General features: G+C 39.3%; 3 protein-coding genes across 4 annotated transcripts in view; 2 read left to right on the top strand and 1 right to left on the bottom strand.

The window, feature by feature from the left end:
- The window catches only part of met (MET proto-oncogene, receptor tyrosine kinase), a 37,976-nt gene extending 19,582 nt beyond the window's left edge, over positions 1 to 18,394 (top strand). The window contains exons 8-21 of one of the 2 annotated variants that reach the window (XM_079450345.1): positions 214 to 350; positions 445 to 609; positions 755 to 854; positions 5,462 to 5,680; positions 7,258 to 7,407; positions 8,766 to 8,922; positions 9,305 to 9,445; positions 9,858 to 10,094; positions 11,462 to 11,542; positions 13,605 to 13,786; positions 13,911 to 14,020; positions 14,147 to 14,312; positions 15,535 to 15,671; positions 16,418 to 18,394. In XM_079450345.1, the coding sequence (XP_079306471.1) occupies positions 214 to 350; positions 445 to 609; positions 755 to 854; positions 5,462 to 5,680; positions 7,258 to 7,407; positions 8,766 to 8,922; positions 9,305 to 9,445; positions 9,858 to 10,094; positions 11,462 to 11,542; positions 13,605 to 13,786; positions 13,911 to 14,020; positions 14,147 to 14,312; positions 15,535 to 15,671; positions 16,418 to 16,628 (2,193 nt within the window). In that variant the 3' untranslated portion in view covers positions 16,629 to 18,394. The remainder of the gene's footprint in view (positions 1 to 213; positions 351 to 444; positions 610 to 754; positions 855 to 5,461; positions 5,681 to 7,257; positions 7,408 to 8,765; positions 8,923 to 9,304; positions 9,446 to 9,857; positions 10,095 to 11,461; positions 11,543 to 13,604; positions 13,787 to 13,910; positions 14,021 to 14,146; positions 14,313 to 15,534; positions 15,672 to 16,417) is intronic. The other variant, XM_079450346.1, reaches the window with a different exon arrangement.
- Positions 18,395 to 19,731: 1,337 nt separating this feature from the next.
- Positions 19,732 to 22,324, top strand: fam185a (family with sequence similarity 185 member A). The gene is made up of 8 exons (XM_079449597.1): positions 19,732 to 20,247; positions 20,324 to 20,433; positions 20,551 to 20,643; positions 20,727 to 20,865; positions 20,955 to 20,996; positions 21,084 to 21,179; positions 21,261 to 21,395; positions 21,506 to 22,324. Exons 1-8 carry the CDS (start codon positions 19,860 to 19,862, stop codon positions 21,622 to 21,624), a joined length of 1,122 nt encoding a protein of 373 aa, XP_079305723.1. The 5' UTR covers positions 19,732 to 19,859; the 3' UTR covers positions 21,625 to 22,324.
- Positions 22,325 to 22,582: 258 nt separating this feature from the next.
- On the bottom strand, positions 22,583 to 27,331 carry fbxl13 (F-box and leucine-rich repeat protein 13; the record flags this gene model as incomplete). Its single annotated transcript, XM_079450914.1, is given in 21 exon segments — positions 22,583 to 22,697; positions 22,854 to 23,017; positions 23,104 to 23,238; positions 23,315 to 23,398; positions 23,511 to 23,637; positions 23,715 to 23,834; positions 23,953 to 24,115; positions 24,214 to 24,334; positions 24,413 to 24,511; positions 24,667 to 24,796; positions 25,136 to 25,236; positions 25,308 to 25,423; positions 25,426 to 25,582; positions 25,660 to 25,755; positions 25,834 to 25,929; positions 26,009 to 26,118; positions 26,245 to 26,399; positions 26,490 to 26,557; positions 26,661 to 26,748; positions 26,879 to 26,982; positions 27,257 to 27,331. Coding segments are annotated over 21 exon segments (2,424 nt in total).
- Between the last annotated feature and the right edge of the window lie 221 nt (positions 27,332 to 27,552).

Genomic DNA, 27,552 nt, shown 5'->3' with positions numbered 1-27,552 from the left:
TAGATTACTGTATAATATATTGTCACGGAGACGCATTAATAGAGATGATAGAGACATCTTTTTCCTATTGTTGGCATGTATAAAACTAGCACACAACTAGTTGACACAGACCCAGTAAGTGGGTTGCGATGGATATGACTTCAGTGTGGTCCAGTTTTATTTCCTTGACACAGTGTCTTGTGAAATGCAATCACTCTTGTTTTATTGTTCCAGAATCCAGTTATCACAGAGATCTTTCCTGAGTTTGGACCCAAGACTGGCGGAACAATGCTCACCATCAGGGGTTCATTTCTAAGCAGTGGAAACGTGCAAATGGTTACAATAGGAAATGCTATATGTGTGCTACAGAGGTGGGTGTGTCATCTCTAAACCTCTCTGTGTTTTACATAAAATTGTTATTAAAAAAGAATGATAAAAAAACGTGTTTCTATTTGTGTTTCGCAGTATATCGGCCTCAATGTTGACATGTCGGACTCCATCTCAGCCATCGCCATCCAAATACAAGGTGAAGGTAAACATTGATGGAGTGATCCGTGAGGCTCCAGTCAGCTACACCTACAACAAGGACCCACACATCTCCAGCATCCAACCCAAGCATTCCTTCATCAGGTTAGCCGATCTCCACCTTCTCTACACTAAGCCACCAGTGACAGAAAACCAAACATAGAAAGCTCAGTATGGTTGGCACTGGTTTAATGCTGAAGCAAACATTTGACAGCATGTTAAATCGTCTTTGTTGCATTTTTTTTCACAGCGGAGGAAGCACGGTGACTGTGAATGGGATCCACCTCCACTCGGCCCTCCAACCTCAGATGGTTCTCACCGCTGCCACAGAAGGCAAAGTCTGCACTGTGGTGAGTCTGCAAACCTTACACTGTATGCCGTCACATCAAATACCTCCCTACCATTGCACAGGCGTGTTATTATCATTAACCCCATTGAACTGAAAAGCAGGTCTAGGAAATAAAGAAAGCACTGTTCCAAACTGCACTCGTAAGGACAAAATGGAAACATCATTTGTGTTAAATGTAATTATCACCTCGGGCTCCCAAAGCAAACTCATACAATGTTTATTATAAAATAGATGGATCCCATCAGGTGGCAACAGTGCCTGCTTCTGTCTTTGTAAGACCAGACAAACACTCATTTACACACAGTTTTCCCTTATCTGATTTCTTTGGAGGTGAAGCATGATCCTGAGGTGGTTCATACAAACAAAGCTATCTAATCTTAAGCATACAAGTCCTGTCGTAGCCCAGGACAAAGGCCCATGCTGAACACACATCTTCTTCTTCGATTGTATCTCTTTACCTTTTGCAGTTCTGTTCTCCTTAAACAGACTGATGATGCTTACTTTTCTTATTCATATGTTTTCTATCAAAACAAAAGCAATGATCACATTGTTAGCTGAATTTGTTTTTTACGATGCAATATGTCCAAGAATTTGGAACATTTCCCCCTTTTAACAATAGATCCATCAATCACAAAATGAGTCAATATATTAAACCATCTCTTTACAAATAAATTTTCACGACTCCGCAGCTGTTAAATGTAAATTCTTCCCTATAAACAGTGGGCGTCAAGACCATATTCCTGTCCTAAATTGTTAAGCACACAAGAGTTTATTGTTTTCCATCCTCACTTTTATTGGAGATCAGTGTGGTAGAAAACTTCCTGTCTTCCGTCAGCTTTTTTGTGAATCACGCCGACTACGGTGGCGTAACCCGAGTCGAGCTGTCATCTATTACGCTGAAGTCTGATCACCGATGGCGGAAACAGAAATGCGGTCGGTAGCTCAGGTTTCTTGTGGGCCACTGTCTCTGTCTAGCTGCTGACAGACCTGAAACGAAAGAATAGTGGACAGCGATCACTTTTATATTTCCTGCGGAGACTGTGGATACTTGTTAACCATCAGCGACCATTTGAAATCGTTCATGGATATCTGCAGCCAGAATGGGACGTTAAGAACCGAGGCAAATTATTGGGCTCAGGAAAACGGGGAAGAACTCTCAAGAGCTTTCTTGAATATCTACTTCTAAGATTTTTGCTTAATCCAAGGATCAGCCGATCTCGCCTTTCCCACCAACATGAAAAGCAATTATAGCAGGCCGTAGCTTGTCGTTGAATGTTGGAAATTAGAAGAGAACCCAAGAACGTTTTTTGTTTGTTTTGGAACAATCTTCCAATTCAAGATTTCTAAAAGGTTCTGCGTTTAAACCAGGGTCATGTTCAGGTATTGCTTTGTCCTGTATAAGAGGTGAGAATAGACGAATACAACAGTCGAATATGCTCCAGACACCTAGTAGGGTTTCTAGCATGAACCCCACCTGTTTTGGGGATTCAAAGAGTCATTTCCATGTCAGATTCATCTTAACACAAACCGAACCTGCCTTTCTCATCTCCATGCTTTTCTTTCCCACATTGTGGTTTGGATGCTGGTCCCAAACATGGTATGCGGATATGTGGGAGTCCATACTTCCTATTAATTGTTTGCAGTTATTCTCTGTTATCGCTATAAAGAAGTACAGTTATAAGAATCCATATTGAGAGAAACCGTATATAATGGAGATAAGTTATATCAACAACTTCATAAATAATTCCCATCGAATACCTGTCATAAAACATAATATTAATTCCCACTGAGCATATTCGTCCCCCAATCACCGGTTTGAATGGTTTTTAGTGTTTCCCATCATCCTTTGCCTGCTTTCTTTAGCAGCTGTTATCCACCCTCCTCTCCCCTCAGAAGCCCTTTGAGATACTTGATCCATTCTAAACAATTAAACGCCATGTTTGTCAAGCAGCACAGCAGGCCAGAGTGCTTTACAAGCATTTGACAAGTCTCGTCGGTTAGCCCCTTACTTCTCTAAATATGCAAAGAGTTAGTTAGTTCGCTACACAAGAACTGTTCATTTGCATGACCATTTCCATACTGTAGTTAATTCCCTGTTCAGTCTCTGTGTTGTTGTTTTTTATGTGAATGAAAGGGTTGAGCTGTTTGTTTGCTTCCCATGTGGGATGTTGCTCAAGAGATGTTGACAGGACATTACCACCAAGGTAAAGAAATCGTGTAGAAAATAGTGAGTATGCAAAATTAGAACTTTTGTTAAATAGTATGTCTGCAACCGAAAGTGAGTGGTATCAATATGAACTCCAACATGGTTCTTTGGTCAAAATAAATTGGTTCTTCTATGGCATCGCTGTGAGTAACATTTTGTATCACCTTTATTTTCAAGAGTGTAGTTTGTCTTAAACACTCAAGGATAGCAAAGTGCACCCGAGGACAGCATATTAAACCAGGTAGACATGACAGACGTGCAGGAAAAACAGCAAATTAGGGTTCTTTGGTGTTCCAATGTAAAATGGAGACCTGAAAGAGCTGCCAAAAGATGTCACAGCTGGTTCCCGAAGCCGTTGAGTTATAACTCATGCATGATCACATGAGTCACACCTTCCCTCTCACAAACAACCCATTTCCACTACCCTATAAGATATAGATGTACAGTACATACCCCCACAATGTTTCGCAAACCGATGGGTTTTACTTCTGGTTTGACAGGATCAATCCACAATTTGAGATGACTTCATTTTCATTTCAGAGGTATTCAAAGGATCTCGTTTTCATAAATCCACAATATTTTGGAAATGTCACAATTCTTTGTGGCATGACTGTGTACTTTGGCACGGATACATTGAGCGCAAGCTTTAATTGAAGCATGCAATCCACGTAATGAAAAAAATTGCATGCAACACTGGAAGGGAAAATCTTACTTAGGCAAATGTTGGAATGACTTTACATATTATGCTGTTACTTAACACTAAGGAACTCTATAGAAAACTTCTAAAAAAATAACTATTTAATAACTATTATATGATCTGAGACATGATATATGATATGATGTTAATAAAGTCCGGTTATCATCTTGACTTTTTGTCTGAACCAAATCAACAGGGTTATGCCCTTCTATGAAACTCTGATATAAACAGGGCTCGAATTGAAGGGAGATGCGAGGGGATGCCCCCTTGTTGTAGAAAACTACAAAATGCATCCCCTTTTTAAAACCACCATCCCCTCTTATCCCCTCTTAACTTTAAGTTTTGTAATGTAAATTGTCTGTGTCAGGTGAAAACATACTCCATATTTTATCTTCTTTTTAATAAATCATAACTATTATTCAGACTTTACGTCTGTCTCTGGGTTTTGCGAATGCTTAACCAATGACACGTGTTTCAAAGAGCTTGTGACTAAATCTTGAAACATAATTGGATCATCAAGCTGTCAGTCAAACATCATAAATTGGCCCAGTCTCTGTTTTTAACGAAGTAATTCAATTTTATTTAATTAGTGCTTTTCACAATGTGCATTGTTCTAAAGCAACGTTACAGGAGAAAATAAGAAAAAGGTAAAAACACAGCATAATACATGGTGTTTATAGAACATGTTTATTCTAGTAAATAATATCCAATATATGCAGTTTCCCGGTGGTTTATTTAGCATATTTTGCATTAAGTGAATATTGTGAATAGTGTCGGGAAGGCTTTTCCAGAGTTTAGGTGCTACGTATAAGAAATGCAGGGGTAAATAAAGAGCGGTTTCTTTGTTGAGTTAAGAGAACGCATTTTCAAATACTCTTATATAAAGACAAATTTTTCGTGTATTTAAGGAGCGGAGAAGAGTGTCTATAGGGCATTTGTCATCGTAGCCAATATACTGGCATAAACAGACACTGCATAGAGCTTTATCTTTTAAAACATCAGATTTAAGCCAAATGACAGAAAAACCTGAGCCCCTACAATAAACGTTATAAGCTGTAAGTTGATTAAAACGTTATGGTGTTTCACAGGTACATTAAGCATTTTATAATGTATGCTTCATACAATGTTTTTTATATCACTGATGCACACATAATCCATTTTATAATGATTTGATGCATTTACTGACTTATGTTTTGTCCATCCTTACCACAACATCCATGTTCCGCATATACTGGTCGAAGATCTTTTTTAAGTGTGTGACACGGCATACTGTGAAGCAATGATGCTGAAAAGTCATCAATGGAATTACATTATTAAAATAGAACACATTTTTAAGTTGTAATAATATTTTGCAATATTTCTATTTTTGCCTTGATCATGAAGAGACATTATTTCAAAGATCAGAAGATTGCATCTATTACACTTGGATATTTTTGAATAAATCTTATAGTTCTAATCATTCTTAATATTTTTTTTAATTAAACATGATATGTAATTGTTGCTTTAGGTTAGGAAAGTGTATGTCCCACAGCTAACACCAAAAACAATGTGACAGCACCATCCCCCTCGAAATGTATTTACAAAATAAGTGGCACGCGTCAAAGTGTAACGTGCCTCAGCATTGACTTAAAGCTGTCATAAGCTGGCATAAAGCTGTGAATATTGCGATGGCTAATTTGTATTTGTGTTTGTGTTCTATGCCCAGACCTGCACCCACGACGAGGACAAGCAAAATATTCTGTGCATTACTCCCTCCCTGAAGGGCCTCAATGTTCAGCCTCCAGTCGCCACAAAAATCACCTTTGTGTTGGATGGATTTTCTACAGAGCAGTACGACCTGCTGTATGTGGAGGACCCCAGGTTTGAAGAGTTTCAGAAGCCCACTGTTACACCAAGAGGCAACAAGAGCATTCTGGAGATAAAGGTAAGATGGATAACCAAGATTGCAAGTCTTCTTGCAAATCATTTGTAGGTGGAATGAAAGGAAGGGCCATTCAAATTCTTGACACAATTTGATTGTACAAAGTATGTGCGGTGCAAGATGAGTCATACAGTGGAAAGAACGTCATATTAAAATCTGTAATTGCTATTGATCCAGTGGTTGTGTATGGTACAATTGTCATCTTTCTGGCATGCTTCACACTTCTTTTTAAGTTGGAAGGAAACAATACTGAAACAAAACAGGAAGTTTAGTTTGTATTCCATTGAGAACTTCCTGCGTCCCTCCATCATTGACATTGTTCTCTTCCCCCGAAGACTATAGCCTATGACACATTGATGGCGAGACCCTTTACATTTTTCAGATGAAGCTGGTGAAAAACTCAATATTTTAACAATGAAATATACGAGTAGATATTTCCCCCCCCAAAACTGCCACTCAAAAGTCAAGTGCAGCTGTTGTGAAGGGGAGGGGGGTCGTGTGAGATTCAGCTTTTTCTTCCCACGCAAGACTTCCAATCCCTTCGCACCCCTCGGGACCCTGGACACACATAAACAGAGACACACGTGAGGCATTGTGTACTCGTTCAGGGCCATTTAAAGGCACTGTATGTTCAATAATGGGTTGTAGTGGAGCAGTTTAATTTAATTATCATTAAACTGCCTATCATGCGCTTTCATTCCCATGCTGTGTGTTTGTTTAGGTTGTACTGCTTGATACTTAAGGTCTTCTTAAGGGAAATAAAATTGCACTTGGCAGGACTGTTGATGCTCCAAGGGTTTATCAAAACGTCAAAGATTGTGTGTTACAAGTTGTAAAGTGAAGCTAGGCTCCTTTCCACTGAAGTTGTTGCAGCACAGTGAGAGGCACGGCAATCACCATTTCTGCATCTGTCCCAGAGATTTACTGTATATCTGTGCCTATGCCTTAAAGGAATAGTTCACTCGACAAATATTTATTTTGCAGCTTGATTTTCATAGAACGTAAGTGAATGGTGACCCTACCATGTAAGGCTGATGGGTCCGAATAGTACAGTTTGTTCGGGGGGGGATGTCACCCACCCACATGCTCTAAAAAACACAATACTGATTCAAGTGAATATTTACTTAAAGGCCAAACATAAAAAATATTTTTTTGAGTGTTTTTATTTGATGAATGACTGTTTACCCATCTATAAATGCGAGTCATGCACATGTGCGCGCTGTGTGTGTTTGTTGGTTTGCAATCTCAAGCTGGCCTGCACTGTATAGTAACAGGTGCAGGAGTGGAGTGTGTCCAATCTGCAAAGCCCAGGCTGTCATGTGAGGAATGTGATCGCTGTCTTTATTGCCTTCTGCTCTGCTCCGTACACCAAAGCAGGCCGAGTTTAAAGATGCAATCTATACGCCTCATATACCCCTGTAAGACATGGGGCAAATTTACAGAAACCCGCAGACTGAACGGCACATTATGTTAATGAGTGTAAATGTCTTGCGGTACGGTGGTGTGTCTGCATTTGTGTGAGTGGCACAAAGCAATGAGATTTTTCACTTGGATTTGTCATAACTTTCTTTTCTCTGCAGGTTCCTCCTGTGAATCAAGAGGCGGTAAAAAACGGCGAGGTGCTTAGAGTTTCGAACCGGACCTGTGAGAGTGTCACTCTGGTGGGCAACACGCTTGAATGCACCGTGCCCATGGAGCTCCAGACCGCCACTAAAGAGTTGGAGGTGGAGGTACAGTCTCTCTCTCTTCCACTTCAGAGCACTCGAATCCAGACTGGCCCATATAAGAGCCCCCATCAGCCAGCTTACCCAATAGAGCAAAGATGTGACTGTCTATTTTTTTGATGCCTTGATAGAACGTTTTTAAAGAAAATGAATATGTAAAACTAAGCCAAGAATCAAACCAAACCAGCTTTGAGACTTTTGAAACTTTGAAGCCAGATAATATTTGGTAATCAAAATAGGTCACAACGTTACTTATCTGCCGGGTATTTTGAGAGGCAAAGTGACTAATTGTGATCCTAGAGAAAACCTCTTAGTACAGGGGTTTCAAATGGGGTCCTGGGAATGTGGCATACAGGAAGCCTACTAAACATGATGATTTTATTTCTAGGTGTTTATTTGCTTTTTTCTACATCTGTAGTTTTCAGAACTGTTTAGATTTGTAACTTTCTAGTAAGTTAGTTTTTTACTATGGTTTATTTTTTCGCAGTGTAGCCCAACTACGGAGTTTCTGTAATAATACGTTGTCTGTTTATAATATATGATATACTCTTAATCTATCAAAGTTGCTCTTAACATAAAACGTATAGCTTGATAAGTATTCCCTCACTAAAGTTTTGTCTTATTTGGGGTCCTTGAGATGACATCATAAAGAAAACCCCTGCTCTAATACACAGAGGCCAGACTGGGTTGCCAGATCTTGATGGTTGCCTTTTTAAATACACATTCTCTCCACGCAGACCTTGGGTATGAGAAACACTATCAATGATTGATTTCCTCAATATTTCCTCGTATTGTAATTTTTACTTCAGACCCAGCCGATAAGATGCCTTCCTTACATTTCCTTTTGGTCACCATTAGCTCAAGAACATTAAAAACCGTTTTCGGCCCCCTGACTGATATGATTGGTACAAAGATCAAGGAAACGTCGGCCTCAGCATAAAGTGCTTATCTGTCAGCGAGAGACGGACAGCGTGCGTGTGACACAATGCTCTAATCTGACCCCATCACAATACGGCTAGCTGAAGCTAATCTGAGCCCAAAACTCAATAATGCTCGGCCACATAAGAGAAGCACTATCTCTGATCCAATTTCCCCTCCTGCCTGCAGTGGAAGCGCGTTTCATTTTGCCGTGCTGCTTTATAACCAGTTACTCTGAACCCAAAAGCTCCCAGAGGGTGTTTGTTTGTTGTGATGTTGAAGGTTCGAATGTAAAATATGCCACAGATTTTATATTAAATCTCTAGTCAGTTTCTAGTCTGTTGGTTTACAGATATATAGTTATATTGTGCATCCATAGAAAAACTTTGTAGCATTTCACACACAAGAACACAAAAGTATGCAATAATGTGTGTTGTGCATTGCAGTGGAAGCAGGCCACATCTTCTGTGATCTTGGGTCGAGTAGTGTTGGCTCAAGACCAGGACTACAGGATTCTGATCACAGGAGGCATCTGCGTGTCCATCCTTCTACTGTTCTTAATCGGAATCTTTGTTTGGATCAAGAGGAAAAAGCACATCGATGGTATGTAACTGTTTTTATTGTTTATATGTGGTGTTGTTCTGCATGTGTTTATCCGACGTTCAAGGTTGTGGAGTTCATGTATAAATGCTGCAGATTTTTTGTATATTTATTTGCCAGTTAAATCTTATCAAACATTATGCAAATATCACCTTTGACATTCAGACGGGCACACCAGTTATTCAAAACAACATTAGATGTGTAGCAAATAAGCCTGAAACAAACTGAATGAGAATTATAGCGGTTGACAGACTAAAATGGGTTTGCGGGAGTCAATACTGCTGAAGCTCACGGTGGAGCGATCTGTCCCTTTTTTCTCACATCTTCTCCCCTTGGTCTCTCTCTCTCTCTCTCTCTCTCTCTCTCACCCTGTCTCTGGTTGTAGATTTAGCTAAGGCTATGGTTTGGTATGACGGCCGGGCTCACATTCCACACTTGGACATGTTGGCAAACGCGAGGAGTGTCAGTCCCACTAATGAAATGGTCTCTCACGAGTCCGTGGACTATAGAACCACTTTGCTTGAGGGTACGTTCTCACGCTTCGCTGCCTTTTGCTCAAAACACACCGCTGGTGGGGGTTCGCCGGCTCTGCTGATCTTAGACCTTTTTCTAAATCATGATATGATTGGCCGGTCTCAGATCAGCACTGAAAGGCAACTTTTATCCAGTTCTCCACACACAGACCTTCTGACCTTACCCTCTGCTTTCTTTATTTCCTTACAGAAAAGATTGCATGCTCCTTTGCCTGATTCATTTGTTGAAAAGATGGGAAAAACTCACTCTCCCACTGTCATCTGTACAACCGGGTTTAGAGTTTCCTCTGCTCTTTGTAGTCGGTGTAATAACTCTGCCTCAGACTTTCCCCGCTTTGTTCAGGTGACCCCAGGCCTCAATGAACAAGTCGTTGACTTTTGACCTTTGACCTTGTCGCCCCACAGACCAGAATTTGCCTTTGTCGCAGACGGAGTCATGTCGACCTCATCTGTACTCGCACGCTCATGTGGACCTGTCCCCCATGCTCGGGGCGATGGATGGGGACTTGGCCTCTCCACTGTTGCCATCGAATGCACCCATAGATCTGGGCAGCCTCCACCCTGAGCTGCTGAAGGAAGTTCAACATGTGGTCATAGCCCGAGAGGATCTGCTCTTACATGTGAATGAGATCATAGGAAGAGGTGAGGGAACCCAAATATCTAATGTTAAAATTTTCTTGATGGTTGTTATATAAATGCATCATTCAAACTATAATCCAAAGTATTACATTTGAGTTGTTATTTTTATCCTGCACCAACTCCCTAGCAACATAAATACATTCTCACCTCAATGGAATTAGTCACCCAAAAAATGTTATGTATCTAATTTACTCGCCCTCATGTCATTCCAAACCTGTTTGACTTTCTTTCTTCTGCAGAACATGTTGGTAACCAATCAACATTGACCCCCATTGACTTCCATTTTATGGACACAAACCCACTGAGACATTTCTCAAAATATTTGTTTTGTGTTCCACAGAAATTGTACAAAAAATTGTATAGAGATTTTTGCTCCCATTCTTTTAGAAAATTAAAAAGTCTAGTTTGTTTTTCTTGTTACAAGTTGCTTTCAAGCACATTTGCAAGCAAAGAATCAAAAACAGGTGCTTAACAAGAAATCCAATAGCTCAAATTAGTGATATAGAAGGAATCAATTTCAGACGTGGTTAAACTCAGAAAAGCTAAAAGGTTAAATGGGCACATTCAGCCCGGCAGGTTGGACATTCGAACATTAAATTGTCTGCCGTCTCATTGTTCCACAGACATGTGGGTGTGAACGCACGTATCGTATTTATTTTGCAGATCAGGTGAAAACCGCACTCTGTATACCCCCAGACAATACTCGTTAAACCCATCACCCCTGTGGGAAAGTCAAGCCTAACATGTGTGTGTTTGCGCATATGACACATAGCGATTTATAGAGCTGGAGGAAGAAGTCGTGCATGTGTGTGTGTTTGCATTCGAGTATGTTGGGGTAGTTGGGGTGGCATGTGTGGTGATTTGTTCTCGTGTTAAATTCCAGGCTCATTGTTGGGCCGTCTCAGGGATCCGCACCGGTAATCTGACTCGCCTCCCATCTGGGAAGACGTGATAGCTGTGCTGGAGAGAGATTACAGCACTCCATGCTCCATTATTTTCGACATAACACCCTGACACTTACCCTTTATTCTCGGTGCCCTAATTAGAGAGAACACCCGGCCGAGATACTTGTAATTGGTTCATCTTTCAGGGATAGACCTGACAGTCACACGAAAAGCATCCAGAACACCCTAGCAACCACAAGTTTGATTCTTCTCTACTGTCTAATGTTAACTGACTAAACTGTTAAAATGTTATTGCAATAGTGAATAGGATTTCATATTCACACTCCATTGATTCGCAACATCCATTGTTCTCAGTTTTGAAGGGTTACTGTACATTATGCGCACCTGCAGTGCTAAAACTCAGAAAAGGCTCTGATAGATTAATGCGTTCATATTCTCTCAAACTTTTCCTGTCTTTTTTCCCAGGCCACTTTGGATGCGTGTTCCACGGGACCCTGCTCGAACCAGATGGCCAGAAGCAGCACTGCGCTATCAAGTCCCTAAACCGTGAGCTTGAAACCATTACGTTGTGTTGAAGTGATGTATTGGTGTTAAGGGATGGTGTATGAAAACATATATTTTATTTAGAGACTTAAAAGCTTTTTTGGATGCTAAAAAAACTGCGTTTGATATTGTTGCTTTCTTTCTGAAACCTTGGATGTCCAAATTTGCTGTTTTCCAGGAAATGGAAAAAACTGTATTTAATCATTTAAGAAGTACTTTGTGAATACTTTTAATTGGTTAGATATTTGCAAAACCCAGTGAAAAACATTGTGTTATACAAGGTATCAGAATGACGATGATATGCAGAAAGAACTATATAATATATATATTTGTTAGTTACTCCAGAGAAAGCAAACTTGGTGGAGCGGGGCGGGACTATCTGTTCAGCTGACCAATGACAGAAAGTGGTGTTTTATATACAAAACGAATATTTTTATATATATGGAAAGAATTAAGAGGCCACTCCAAATTTTGATTGTATTGTGTCTGTTGATATACAACAAAATCAAACCTCAGGAGTAACATAAAGTTATTCAACTGACAGCATGACAAGACACATGAAAACTTTGATCAAATCTGTGATTATCACATGAAAAATTACTTTTCCTAAAAACATGTTCAAATATTACTGTTGTATTGCTTAAAAGTGAAAATGAACTTGTTTTCATTGCAGTATCTGAAATAATGCACAGCATATTTTCAGTTATTTTTACCTGCTTCTCCAGTTTGCATTTTCTCCAAGGGAATGAGCAAATAGAAACAATATTTTTATTTAGAAGAAATATTGTTAGTAGTTTACAGGATGAAACACATACTGTACCTATACAATTTGAAATGTTTTGTTCTGCAGCAAGTGTTATTTCTATTGCTCAAATAATAATTATAGAGCTTTAATGTCATGTTTATAAACTCCTAAAAACACTGAAACTAAATAAACGTACCTGAAATGTGATGGCTTATAAAACATCCAACCAACAAGCTAGCAGACAACGTTTATCTCTATTTTGGATCCCTCCTGGCTCCCGACATACCCAATTACGTTGCCCGTTGTTTTGTCCTGGTTACATTTCTGGTTTCAACCTGGTTTGACACACACAACATCTCTATACAGAGACATGACGTATGACACATGGGGCTGTTTTAATATGACACTGTGATGAAGATGATGATGATGAATGAAGAGCAGAACCGCCATATCACATTAGAGACGCCCCTAATCACGTCACTGAGAGCTTTAGATTTATGACCTGAGCTCAGTCTTTCTTGCTCATATTTGCTCTGAGAACGAAGGCTTGTTTCAACAGGAAGCGTTGCTTAACTGGACCTCAAATGTTTCTGGTGTTCGATGTTGTCAGACAATATTTTGAAAAGCTTAATTGCATTTAATTTTTGGAGGAATCACAACAAGGAGTCAGAATGTACATCGTGAATAAATGATACAAACAAATCGACCGACTAAATGCTTGGAGCCTTTCCCAGATCAGTCGTAGTCTTTTGAGGATACGGACAGCGGCTCAGTGTAGTGTGAGATGTTGCATCATTTCGAGATCAGTGGTCTGTAAACACGACACGTATACACAGGCCTTTTCTTTTTGTCCCCGTAAGCCTCTCTTTTTCCAAGCGAAGGGTTAAACATCTGCTTTATCTTCTCGAAATGTGAAAGCGCCTCCAACGAGATTAAAGGGAGGCACAGCTAAACAACGAGAGCGCTAGAGATCCAGCTAGTAATGGCACGGTCATGACACAGTGGATTAAGTCTCCGTTCTGAAACCCAGCGCTCCTCCCCGGGTGAAATATCAGGCCTCCTGTTATAAAACACTTGATAGTGTTGGGGATAATTTGTATGTCGTGGTGAAATGGTTCACTGACAGCTTGGCAGGTTTATTGCTGATCCGGAGAACATATAGCAGGATGGATTTTAAAAGTTGGGTCAAGCGTGTAAATCTAGCAGACGTGGGTTGGTGCCGATAACGTTGACCTTTGACCTGCTGAGATTTTGCCTTATCAGTTCTGTGGCCTTCATTAATAATGAGTACATCTCAATAAGCTAATATGTGGCTTGCAGGAATCACAGATATTGAGGAGGTGTCTCAGTTCCTCAAGGAAGGCATCATCATGAAGGATTTCAGCCATCCCAACGTCCTCTCGCTGCTGGGAATCTGCCTGCCCAGCGAGGGGTCGCCACTCGTTGTTTTGCCTTACATGAAGCATGGGGATCTGCGCAACTTCATCAGAAATGAGACTCATGTACGTGGTGCCAACATCTCAAATGACATTGAACTAATGAAGTCTTTATATAAAATAATATATTATTTTGGTTGTGTTCAATTTTCAATAAACTAAGAGGGATGAATATTTTATTTCTACACAGAACCCCACAGTGAAGGACCTGATGGGTTTTGGGCTGCAGGTGGCTAAAGGAATGGAATATCTCGCCAGCAAGAAGTTCGTACACAGAGACCTTGCAGCCCGAAACTGCATGTGAGTTTAACAAAACTTCTAGTGTCGCTTTCTGTACAAAGTTATATTACTGTGTGTGTGTGTGTGTGTGTGTGTGTGTGTGTGTACATGTCATTGTACTTGACATGTGCACATTGTTTATCTCAGGCTGGACGAGAGCTACACAGTAAAGGTGGCAGATTTTGGCTTGGCAAGGGATGTGTATGATAAAGAATACTACAGTGTGCACAACAAGCATGGAGTCAAGCTACCTGTGAAATGGATGGCATTAGAAAGCCTGCAGACACATAAGTTTACCCCCAAATCTGACGTGGTGAGTAGCTCCCTATTAACAAGTCATCAGCATAAATTGTTTTAATTGATGGTCTTCAGTTTTGTGTGTGAAAAAGTTTTTTCTGTTTATTTGCTCTTCAAAATACATTGCAGTTTATGACGCTTGCAAATTGTGGCTTAAACCTAGTCATAACCCTTCTTATAAACTAAAAAGAAATAAGTCAGTAATAATGTTTTATAATACAAGCCACTGATCTTATAAAGTGGACTATTTTAACTTTAAAGGAACATTTCACCCAAAAATTTACATTCTGTCTTCATTTACTTACCCAGAACTTGTTCCAAATGTATTTGTTCTGATGAACACAGAGAAAGATATTTGGAAGACTGTTCGCAACCAAAGAGTTCTCAGTTGCCATTGACTACCATAGTAGGAAAATTGCTTTAAACATTTCTTCGTTCTATTGAACACAAAAGAAGATATTTTGAAGAATGTTGGAAAGCAAACAATTCTGTTGTATTTTTGACACCCATTGTCATTATTCCTACTATGGTAGACAGTGGTGGCCAATAACTGTTTGGTTACGAGCCTTCTTCCAAATATCTTTCTCTGTGTTTATCAGAACAAACCCTCATTCTGTATAAATGTCTGAGTAAATGAGACAGAATATTAATATTTAGGTAAATTGTCCCTTTAACATTAGAACTAAACCTAACCCTAACATCTTATTGTCTGGAAGGATGTTGTTTTTATTCCCTCTTGGGCATCGTAGGCATAGAATGGAACATTTGTTTTAAACAGAACAAAAAAGTCAGATCCAGTTCTGGTGATGGCAATATTTCATGAAGTATCGTTGATTTTGAATCACTGGGGTCACTTTGACTGAATCTGTACTGTATGTTTCAGTTCATTAACTTGTATCTTTACTCACATACTCATTCATGCATGCGCACACACGTCAGGACCAAGGTGTGTCATGACTCATGTCCTGTTGTCTAACCTGCCTTCCTTCAAATAAAATGTATTACTGCATGGCCACAATTTCTGGAGAAATGGTTTTCCCAATATTTCTGTAAACACCGACTGTTCCCTTAAATGGATTTATAGGTTCAGCGTTCCATTCTGTTTGGCACGCCCTATTCCCTTTGTATCAGCCTCCAACAACTGATGACATGTTGGACAGAGTTCACCCAAATGTCAGTTGTTTTGATAGGTGCTCGCTTGCTTTGCTCATAACCAATTGTTTTCCCTCTTCACACAGTGGTCGTTTGGAGTTTTGCTTTGGGAGCTCATGACCCGCGGCGCCCCGCCGTACTCCGACGTGAACTCCTTCGACATCACAATCTTCCTTCTACAAGGGCGAAGACTACTGCAGCCCGAGTTTTGCCCGGATGCCCTGTAAGCATTCACTAGCACACACACACATTTCAGCGTCCTACATACTACACACAAGGGGGGTGGGCGTCAACACCAGGGCGTACAACAGAGGGCCATTGTTAACCACCCGCAGACTCATTCAAGCAGTCGCGGGTCATCAGAACTCTCGGCCAACTCGGCTGCGCATGACTACCTGAGATTGACACACATTGACTCCCAAACCCGCCTGTGCGATATGAGTCAATCCACAAACATTCTTCACACACGCCTGTTTAATAACCAGCCAGTGGTGCTGTGAATAAAGATATGTGGGTCATCACTCCCTACCCACATGGACAGCACAGCCAGCTATCAGTCTCACATTTCTCTGGGGTTTGAAGGTCTCTGCTCGGCAGGAAAGACAACAGAAAGTTGTTGAGAAATGTGATGAAGGTTTTCTCTGTAGGCGATGAATTTCGAGGCACCGGTGTCATGCGTTACAAGTAAACAGCTGGTGCAAACGGAATCAAGGGCCTATAGAGCCGCCCATCATCAGTATTGCTTACAGTGTATTTAAGATTTGTTCAGATTTACCAGGAACAACCTAGTAACCACATAGTAACACACAGAAAACCTGCCACAACACCCGAGCTTCATGATTGTGACTTGCACACTCACATTTGTGTCAGATAATATAAAATTTCTAGTTTACTGCTCACGTTTAGTTTAGAAAATACTTTTCTACGTTGACACTTTTGAGTCCTGAGCCTTTTGTTTTTTCATCCCAGATACAATGTGATGATCGAGTGCTGGCACCCCAAACCCGAGCGCCGCCCCACCTTTTCAGAGCTGGTGTCCCGCATCGCTGGCATCTTTTCCAGCTTCAGCGGAGAGCACTACATCCTCCTCAATACGACCTACGTCAACATCGACAAGATGACGCCGTACCCCTCTCTCATCTCCTCTCAGAGTAACCTCGACCGTGACTGCTGCACCTGAGAGACAACAACAACAGATGGAGAGCGGGGAGAAGAGAGCAGGAACATGAAAAGCCAAAGCTTTTATTTGGCGCTTACGAAAGACACTGGACGGAAAAAGGAGGAAAGTTGTCCAAGGACACTGTGAAAGACTTTAAAGGCACACACACTCCTTTGATCACTGTAAATAGATCGTGATGAGCCTTGACATCTGAAGGTGAGGTTCTCCGCTCAGGCGTGGGATAGAGACCACAGTTGAAGCGAGCTGGATCGCGATGCATCTGTAGCCATAGATGTTTCCGTGGTGGTGTCCATGTGGAGTTGGTTGGAAGAGGTTTTTTCATTGGTCGATTGTCAACCCATTAATGTCTCATCTGCTCATTTGTACGGTTGCATTCGGACACCTCTCGCAATCCGTGCCCATCTGATTCGTTTAAGCTATTGGCAAACGCTTTCCTACCGAACGACTTCAACGTTGTCTTTGATCACTCAGTCAGATTGTTTTCTGAAATAGAGAAACTCTCCAGTGGCGTTGTGTTCTCTGGGGTATCTTAGCATATGTCCAGCATTTTGTTTTCTGTGAAAAATGTAATATGACATTGTGCATGCCGTCGTACTATGAACTGAACGCGGCATAAGGAAGTTCTCTTCGGAACACTGGACAGATTACATGGGATGTTTGTAACGAGCTTTATCTGTCTGTGTTTTTTTGTCTGTACTGTAGATACAGACATCATAAAATCTTTTCCTTCATGTTTTGGAAAAAAAATGAAATGCTGTGACGCTTAACCCGGTCATTTATTCTGTGCAACAAGACTTTTCTAGTTCAGAAGTTGTTCTATATTTTTATAGAATACGTTTAAATAGCATATCACTCGGGCCTCATGGAAACTGCACGTCTTCACATTTTCACACTGTGTGAATGGAGTTACAGTCAATGTAAAATGATATACGTGATGTTTGCTTCAGTCGTAGTTACTCGAGTAATATGACATTTAGAGGAAGAAATGTGATGCAGGGGTTGATTTTGTCCTTCTGTTATTGATTGGATTATTAAAAGTGCAGTTATTTACCCTACTAGAACCGCAATGTTACTAGGGGGAAAGGGGTTGAAAATAAAAGCAATGTGATTTCAGAGGCGAGGAAGTTATTACATTTTGATAAGAACACAATATGTTTACAATATATATTTCCCTGAAATAACATACTGTTTAATCATGCGCAATACCGCCAATTTCATGTTAACCTTTTTATTAAATGGTAAACAGAGCTGAGAGTTCTTTGATTTTATTTGGATTAGCGAATTATCAAATATGCCAAACATGTTGGCTGGTGTATAATACTGTATAAAGGATGGCTGCAGTTTCCATGCATGCCTGTACAGTATATGTAGTGAAGATGACAATGAATGTGAGTTTCCATTATGAACTACTGGTTGATGTAAATAATTCGTTTCATTACCCTTCTTGTCTGACTTGCTGTGCGATAAATGTGTATATATAGCCTATGAACACAGTATACAATATAGACCGTTTGGTATACTCTAGCTATTAGGTCGTTTTCATTTCGCCCCATCCGTTTGTTACAAATGACCAACAAACAGTTTAATTCATTTCGTTTTATGCTTTTCCATTTATTATACCCGTCTTTTTAGTTGAGGTTTTAACCGTCACACTGTCTCCTCGTGAGCTGTTTGAGGATGAAAATGATTCAATTATGGTACATATTACACTGTTGTTCCCATGACAATAAAGTGTCATCATGAGTGTGTCTTTGTGTCCTAAATGTAACATTGTATTTTATTGTCTTAAATTCTCCCTTCTTTGAGACCTTTGAGTCTCATTCCATCTCACCGAGTCTCGGTGTGAACTTTGACCATGACCTTCTAAAGTCTCTCATTGCTCTTGACTCGACCCTCAGCCACTGTCGTCTAGACAGGCTTTTTAATTTCCTCCTTTATGGTCTCATCTTGAAAAGAAGGGTAATACTACCTGTCTGAAAAAAAAACTGGATCAAATTAAATGAAATATTGTTTGCAGGGCACACGTGCAATACACAACAATTTGTATTAGAGTATGATTCATTTTTTCCTTTGACTAACCTGTTTGCTGTTCAAACATCTGCAGAACCCAAGTCAGTATGTAACTGAACCACTCAAATCTACCCTACAATTCTGTTTAATATTGTAGATTTAACCTGCTTTTTGCATTCAGCTTTACTGAGCTGCCCTATCTTGGATGACAAATACTAACATCCCTCCTACTTCTCATAACTCAACACTAACTCATAAGCTATCGTGGAGGAGGGCACGAGACACCGCACTGTAATCTCTTGTCCAAATTGAGGCTCCCATTGTAACCTTCTGTGACTTTGTATATGAAGTCATTAGACTGACACCTAGTGGATGATCAAACTATCACACCAAAAAAATCGACTGGACTAAAACTGATCCCTTTTCAGTGTGACGCTTTTGGTTCCAGCGTCATGAATTACTTTCAGGAAAAATAACAAGCCCCATCGGGTCTTTACTGAAAGAAACAAGGTAGTGATGTAGTCTCGTGAATAAATTGATTCCAGCTATTTGAAAACCAGACGGAAAATCCGCCCCAAATGACGTTCTGTCTGCTCAGCTTAAAACTCGACCTTCACTTGGAGTTTTAAAAGCCCAATGACATGGCATTTATGAGCAAACATTGCATTCCATCTATAACATTATAACGTCAATATTATGCTGGCACGCGCGCGCATTGCAGATCAAACGGTGTTACTTTAACTTCCCACAATAATTTGATAAAACAGCCATTTGTTGTATAAATTGTAATAAGAAATTAACAATAATTGTATAGCTCAGCTGCCAAATAGCGTAACCTCCATAACTAAAAATAAACCATAACTTAAGGAAAGTAGTTTTGCGATGCTTGCCTATTACAAATGTATTGTCTCACTTAAAAAAAGCTATGGCAATACTTATTCCGATGGTTGGACTTTGTTCATAAGGGGTGTAATATCGACTATTCGACTGTGGTTTCTGTATTAAATCACCCTTTTTATTCACGCTTTAATAAAAAATTACGCAATTGTCCCGTGGTGGACTTCATTTCCCACAGTTCACCACGCCACTCTCTTCCGGGTTGTCGTCGTGCGTGACCTCGCGATATAAACATCTCTCAAGAGCGTTGTAATGGTCGCCGACAGCTTCTGTTTCAGATGAATTTCAACTGAGTTAAATACGTTTTTGCACACAACTTCAATCATGTTCATTTGTAAGTGTGTTCGCATGGGCTCAGCGCAGAGATGTTCAAGAAACTTCAGGGCTTTGATGCCTCCAGCTTTCCGAACATTTTCATACTCCCCCTCAGTCAAAGACTTGAATAAACCTGTGAAGCAGTGGGATTTACCAGTTAGTCCTTTCACGAAGATCAAATGTCATTTAGGTTATAACATATCTATAAAACCACTGGATCCGCACGCCTTTCCTGAAGCGGATCGGGCATTTATTAATGTGCACGCGACAGATCGGGATCTCAATCTGGACACATTTCACGTTCATTATGATGCTCGAAGCAATGAACTTCAGATTTTATCACATGATGAGAATAACAGCGATGTGTTTGTTGAACTGACAGCGCCTATTAAATGCGGTAAGGATCTGTCATGAATGAAGGAATAAATAAATCAACATCGTAAAGGTTAAACCTTCTCTGTCTGTTCTTCCAGATCTCCACATCAAGACTAGGAACAAGGGCAATGTGAAGATCCAAAAAATGGAGAGTGACCTCTGTCACGTGCACACAGAGAAAGGACACTGCATACTACAAGCTGTAAAGGTGATTCATGTACACAAGCTTGTGTAGTGGTCAATGGGTGTCATATAATCCCAGACCGTGTTTTATTAAAGCACACTTTTTTATTGTTCAATTTGTTATTTTGTATTTAAATCTCAGGGCCAGGACATTTTTGTTCACTCAAGCGGAGGAAATGTTACCGGATTTAACACCATACATGGGAATGTAGAAATCAGAGCATCTGGAGACAGTGTAAAATGTGTTCAAACTTCTTGTCTGTATGGAATATATTATGAAATTATTTTTATTCTTAAAATGCATTATTTGTTCTCTAGAATGTTGATATTATGAAAATCCAGGGAACTACTATGAATCTATCTACTGTACATGGGATGCTGAAGGTGAAGGCCATCTATGGTGAATCCTCTACGGTGTCCACATCTTCTGGGAATATCCAGATTGGACATATACATGGTTAGGAAAAAATGACATTTTTAGCTCAAAATAAGGAATGTTACTTGATCTTGACACTTCGTTATTTTGCTGTTGCCGTTATTTTATAGGTAAAGCTGTTGTGCAGAGTGGAACAGGAAACATTGTTATTGGTAAATGACTACAAATTTTGGTAGATCATTACTCAAGCTGTTAAAAAGAACTGTCACATAACCCTAAAGCTGTTGTTTGTGTTTCAGACAGTTCGAGTGGATCTTTGAATGTACTTACTGCTGCTGGAGACATTGATGCTTATGTTGGCCATGATGGCACCGCAGAGCTTCACACTCAACAAGGTACCACACATGTACATCAAAAACTCTTTGTTTTTCTGGATTTAATACAAATGCAAAAGCAGACAAATGTTTATTGTGCAGGTACTGTGAGTGTGCGTGTGCCCTCCACTATAAAGACAGGAGTACAGCTGTGTGGAACCTCTGTGGACATTAGTTCAGAGATTGCATGTCAAGAGACTGAACACACATCATCTGATGGCAAGACAACAGTGACTGGTGAGTGAAATCTGCACCAAGCTATACCATATTTTCACATAGATTTATTTTCCATGAAACATGAAATGTTATAAACATATTCTTTATTCACTGGATCTGTTCACACACAGCTCATTTGAATGGTGACATGTATGAAGAACGATGGATCAAAGCCACTGCTGATAAAGGTCCCGTCAGCCTGAGAAGCCAAAGCTGGTTTGAGACCCTCAGACTTGGAGCTGAGAATTAGAACATTTAGGGAATTGCCCGAGACCAGCTGTAGCAGTGATAACTCTTCATTTTTAGTTAAGACGATTCACACTGACCCTTATATCTGTCCACTGTGTTGTAAAACAGTTTATATATTTACAGACCAAATATAAGAAACATTTGAAGTTTACGTTCTGTCAGTCAGAATTTAAAGGACTCTTTGTTTACATTGAACTACATATAAGATGTTTGTTAGTGTTTCAAACATTTTCTTTGCAAGGTTTTATTAAATATGACTTTGCAAAGCAAATGAGTGGCTGGTTTTTATTTTATTTATCATTATGTATCATATGTACTGCAATACAATAAATCCTACAGTTTTTCGTCTCCCAAAACATATTTTTTATCACCACTCGTAAGTGAATTTGCATGTTTTTAAAACAGAACATTTGTGCAACTGATATTTTCTGATGTTTAAACTCTATCAACAAGGGTTTATTATAATAAACGAATGTTTCAGTATATTGGTAGCCAATACAATCTCTGAGCGTTTATATGTCACACCCATAATTCAAAATGGACATCCATAACGCTGAAATTGCCCTGATTTAATACAGTTATTTATGTTTATGTTAAGTATTTAATTATTATAGTAATAAACACTGTGACCCAGTCTATGAAGCCCAGACAAAAGTCTCAAATAACAAGGAATAAAGTTTGATTTCCATCATTTCAATCTTTGACATGGTTTTGCTCAGTTAATATGATATCAATGTTACATTTTCGTGGAATGTTTCATGTAGAAAACAGTAAATCACCAAAAAAGAACTAGCTGGGTTTTCGTAGGCAGGACCACAAATGTATGAGTCTGCATGCATATGAAGATGTTTTCTGTATTTTTTACCGAAAGATTAAGGCTTAAAAGTGCCACTTCAAATCTTTAGTTCTAATCTAAATTCGTAAGTGACAAAATATATATAAATCACTTTACAGTGTAACTAGTGGGTTATCAAAATTCCACTTGAGCTGTAGTTATATTCCAGTCTATAAGGGGCGTCATCCTCACTGTGTTTAAATTGTTGGACACGGCTCCGCAGCTTCAAAGCGGCCTGCCTGAGATGAGAAAGACATGTCTAAAAATGAAACTCACATTAACCAGAAGTTAACAAAAGAAACAGTATATATCATCTTCTTTCGGTTCATCTATGTACATTGTAATGTTGTGTCAGTATAATTTGTTTCATTCTTAAAGAGACATTCGGTAGTTACTTTGAGATGTTACTGCAGTAAAGCATGTTGACTGAGCGGAGATGTGGACAGCTGCACACCAGAAAGGAAGGGGTGTGGTCAGTCAGGAGAGAACAGCCACTCACGTCCAGCTCTCTCAGGAAGTGACCCGCTCTTGTGAGATACTTCACTGCTGTATCGGTGATCTGGTGGAGCAAAGTATAGTCTTATTTTTTTGTCTATAAATAATTATTTAAAGTCATGCTTTGATATGCAGTGATGTTAGGCTTACTTTAAAGCATCCAGCTATTCTGACTGTGGCGATAGTTTTGCAGAAGAAGGAAAGAGCTTTCATTGCCCGATCGGACAGAGACGCACAGTGGCTCACATCCAACAGCTCCAGATGACGACACTGTCTGCAAAACATCTGCAGCGAGACCAAAAGATGTTAAAATAACTTTTCCAAAACAAATCACATGACAGATCCGGATAAAACACCAAACCTTTATTGCATTATCTGTGATGAAAACACACTCAATTGCTGTTAGTTTTCTCAGACTGCGGATTGATCCCAGGGCTGATAGTCCCTGTGAAGGACACAGTTTTAATTCAAAACAGTAATGACTAAAGATGTAAAAAATACATTTATATATATATATATATAAATGAAAATGAAGAAGTATATGTAAGTAAAGATACATGATCATGGATTTTGCAGCCTGTGATGTCCAGTGCAATAAGGGAAGCACATTTGCCCAAAAACTCAAATCCGTTATTGGACAGGTTATCGCAAAAACACACGCTTAGGTGAGTCAGACTGGTACATCTGAAAATGAAATTTACATTTAAGACAAAATATCTATGAGACAGAAATGTGAAAAAACGTCTTGTTAAGGGTTTAACCTCTGAGATATTTTCTTGAGGGACAGGTCAGTAACTCTTGGGCAGTTGGAAAGGTCAAGCTCTCGCAGTTTAACCACACATGGTCCATCAGTAATGTATCGGATTCCTGTATCTGTCACCCTAAATCAGGTTAAAAGACGCCACATGAGGATATAAAAGCATGTTATAAATGTAACTAAATATTCGAGCATGGGCTGGATGACATACAAAAGTTTAATGGCTCATTGTTTCCTCTTACTTGATACAGCCTGAGATGTTTAGGTTGTGTAGTTTTGTCAGACTTCCTAAAAACTTCAAGCTGTTGTCAGTCACGCGGGGACAGTCGCACACGTGAACCTCGCTGAGTTTTGGAGAACTCCTACACAGTGCCTTCCAGCTGCTGTCTGCTATTCGGTTATTACCTGAAAAACAACCAAATTGTTGTGAAATGAAGAACACAATTCCTCTTCCAATACTTTGGACTACATTTGTTTCGTTTTGTGTGTTAATGAATACAAACCTTCAATTTGGAACTTGGTGAGACTGATCACCTCTGCAATAGCTTTGAAAGCCACATCAGAGAGATACGGCGAGTCCAATACGGAAATCACAGTCAGCATACGACATTTAGACACTAAGGCCTGAACAAAGAAAAACAGCTTGAGTTTGTAATCCAATTGTTGATGTTTTGTGCATATATCACAAACTGTAGGGCCTACCTGCACACAGCCGTCACTCAGTGTGGGCAGGTCATCTAACACAATCTGCTGAAGTGAGCCGCAAGCATCCGCAACATATGAAAATCCATCTGCAGTTATCTGTATTGCATATACAACTGCATGTTTTTTTCATTTTCAATACACAAACATTTCTTTAAGCTAGTTATTTTGGATTTATTGTATTAAGAAAATTTGGTAGGTCTTAGTTAGGTTTACATGTTCTAATACCTAATAAATTTCAGGGTTTCACAAACCTGAGAACACCCAGACAGGTCTAGTTGAATAAGTCTATGGCAGCCTTTCCCTGTGGTAAGATACTGCAGACATTCATCGGAGATGTTTTTGCAGTATGCAAGATTCAGAGACCGCAGTTTCAGACAGCACCTTTAAAAAGTTATTACCAAGTTCAAATGACCCGTACTCAGAAAGAGGCAAAATTGCTAAGAATTTTAAAGTGATAGTTTAAAAAAAGTCCAAAAATTCTATCATCATTTATTCACCCTCATGTCGTTCAAAACCTCTATATGAAACTTTCTTCTGTGGAAAAAAGATATTTTGAGAAATGTCAATGTTGTTTGGCTACCAACATGCTTCAAAATATCTTTTTTTATGTTCTGCACGAGAAAGAAAGTCATACAGGTTTGGACTGACATGAGGGTTAGTAAATGATGGACCTTTAATGATGGATTATGCCAAATAATATAAGTGTACTGTTGTTTCTACCTTGATAGGGCTTTTATAGTGGTGTTGGTAATACAGGTGAAGGCCAAATTAATATGGAGAAGAGAGTGACATCCCTCCAAAATCATCTTTATAATTTCATCCTATCAAACAAAACATCATTCAGTTAACCATTAAAAGCAAAACCTAAACAGTGTATTTCTACACCACTTACATTAACATTCGGACATTCGCTGAGATTGAGCTCCTGTAGATTTTTGCATTGGCCTTTGGAAAACAGAAAAACAAATAAAATAATCGGAGCCTTAAACTGTAAATTTATACAACATTAAGTGTGATCAAAGGACATGTACTGATGCATCTTAAACTCGACCCCCGCAACACAGTGCAACCACACACGTTAACAGAGGTCACATAGACACGATGTGCCCGCAGTAATCTCCCCACAGTCTCATCTGTGATCCAGCAGCTCTCAGAGGAGAAGTTCATCTGTGAAAACAAATGTTCAGGGTTAGACTGTCTACAAGGCAACTTCGGCGCTCGTTTTGAAGATTCTTTGCACTGACCTCAGTCCACAGTGAGCTGACCTGAGTGATCGCTTTCCAGGAACGACACACCTGAGCACATCTCAGGAGGTCACCAACACCCAGACTTTGAAAGATCTGTGTCAAACAACTATTTATTACAGTCTTTGGCAAAAAATATGAATGAATAGTAATATAAAATAAGTAAAATGTTACCTTAAGAGAGAGCTTGTTAGGCAACAGTGATAGTCTGTCCTGTCCATCACACTGTATCTCTGCGCTCTGACTTTCTTGAATATCTCTTTCTAGCTTCTAAATAAAAGAATAATAGGTCAATACTTTTTCGACCTTAGATTCAGTACATGTTTGTTAGTTGACGCTTTATTTATACCTTAAAATACTCCTTTAATCTTTTAGTATCTTGCACGGTGTGACGCCAAGCTGTGATGGTGTTTCTGCAGTAAACAGACGTTTGCACTTTCTGTAGTTTCTGCACCGCATCTGGATAAAGAAATAGATAAAGACTTTTTGTGTGACAGTTTATTTACATCAAACAAGATGAGCAGTGTCAAACTGAATGAACTGCATCGTGTAATAGAGAAAATATACAAAACAATATCCGAGTACCATTCTGACTCTGTCTGTGGAACCGAACCCATGCCGTCCACTTTATGAAAGCCGATCTTATTCTTCTTTGTGTGTGATATCGCTCAGCCTCCTCCATCCTCTCCAGGAGCCTGGCGGCCTCTGTCCTTCTCTTTAAAATATACCTTCTCCAATCCCTTTAACAAAATGAGTCAAACAGGAAAGTTAGGAAAGTTTGTTTTTGCTGGTATGTTGTGACTTCACATCTAATAGTTTAATACACTCACATGAAACACATTTTTGTCAGATTTTTTTTATAACAGGAGTAAGCTTTCTCCAGTAAATGTGATATACACTGTAGGAGAAACAGTAGGTTTTAAATGAATGAACTGAATTAAATATTATTACTTATAACAAAAATTTGGATTGTGAAAATTAAGGATATAAGGGACGTTTACCAGACTGTCTTCTGGATTTCCGAAAATATCATATAAAAAGCCTCCTGCCAATGAGGATATTTGTTTGTCTTTGTCAATAAATGTGTGCCTGAAAAATTCAGAAACAATTTAGGTTTATAGCACAGACAGCCTGCTTACTGCATGATAACTTCAGTTTCCCTATACATGTTTGACAAGCATTATATCCCAATATCAGAAATATTTCTACACCCACATACCAGTCAATCTCAAGATCACGATTTTCCAGAATTTCTAAAATCTTTTCCTCTATGAAGTGCAAAGGATCTTCGGGGCATGAAACACATAAACCAGCAAGTAATGCCTGATGATTGAAAAGCAAAACACATAAAAAGCACATCATAAATATAATGTTAAATTCATATTCTCTTTATGTATGCGATACTTGTTCTTTACATTTTATTTTATTTTTGTATCTTTTATATTCAAACGTTCACGTTTAGACTAGTTGAACTTTTATTTTATATTCTGATATGATCACAAGTTAGTTAGATAACAACAAATACTGTGTGATGTGTGTAAGTTACACTGCCATTGCCTGTTAATTCATTAAAATATATCATTTCTATGTAAATCACCTTGTAAATCTGAGGAAGTGAATGTTTAATAAAGTAGGCTCTTAAGATTGGATCTGCATCTTGTAAAGAAGTCATCGTAAAGAGGTTGGGTGCAGTGATGGTTTAATGATTTAAAGCCTTGAAGTGAACGCAACACAATTCTGTCACATATTCGGTCAATATTTACACGTCACGTTGCTTGGTAACCAAACTGTATTGTAGGTCAGTCAAAATGATCCCAGGGGTAGCGAAATGTAATATATTTTATTATTGTTTCAATATATGGTGTGTGTACATACTTTAAATATTCGCTAAAT

This window comes from Barbatula barbatula (assembly GCF_947034865.1).
Source record: "Barbatula barbatula genome assembly, chromosome: 25".
NCBI lineage: Eukaryota > Metazoa > Chordata > Actinopteri > Cypriniformes > Nemacheilidae > Barbatula > Barbatula barbatula.
This window is presented reverse-complemented; position numbering and strand designations above follow the sequence as displayed.

Bases quoted from the DNA above. Each gene is read 5' to 3' on its own strand.
- fam185a (XM_079449597.1), top strand. From the start codon at position 19,860: ATGTTCATTTGTAAGTGTGTTCGCATGGGCTCAGCGCAGAGATGTTCA. The intron at 20,644-20,726 runs GTAAAATGTGTT...TTTGTTCTCTAG, and splicing joins TCAGAGCATCTGGAGACAGT to AATGTTGATATTATGAAAAT. The intron at 20,997-21,083 runs GTAAATGACTAC...TTTGTGTTTCAG, and splicing joins AACAGGAAACATTGTTATTG to ACAGTTCGAGTGGATCTTTG.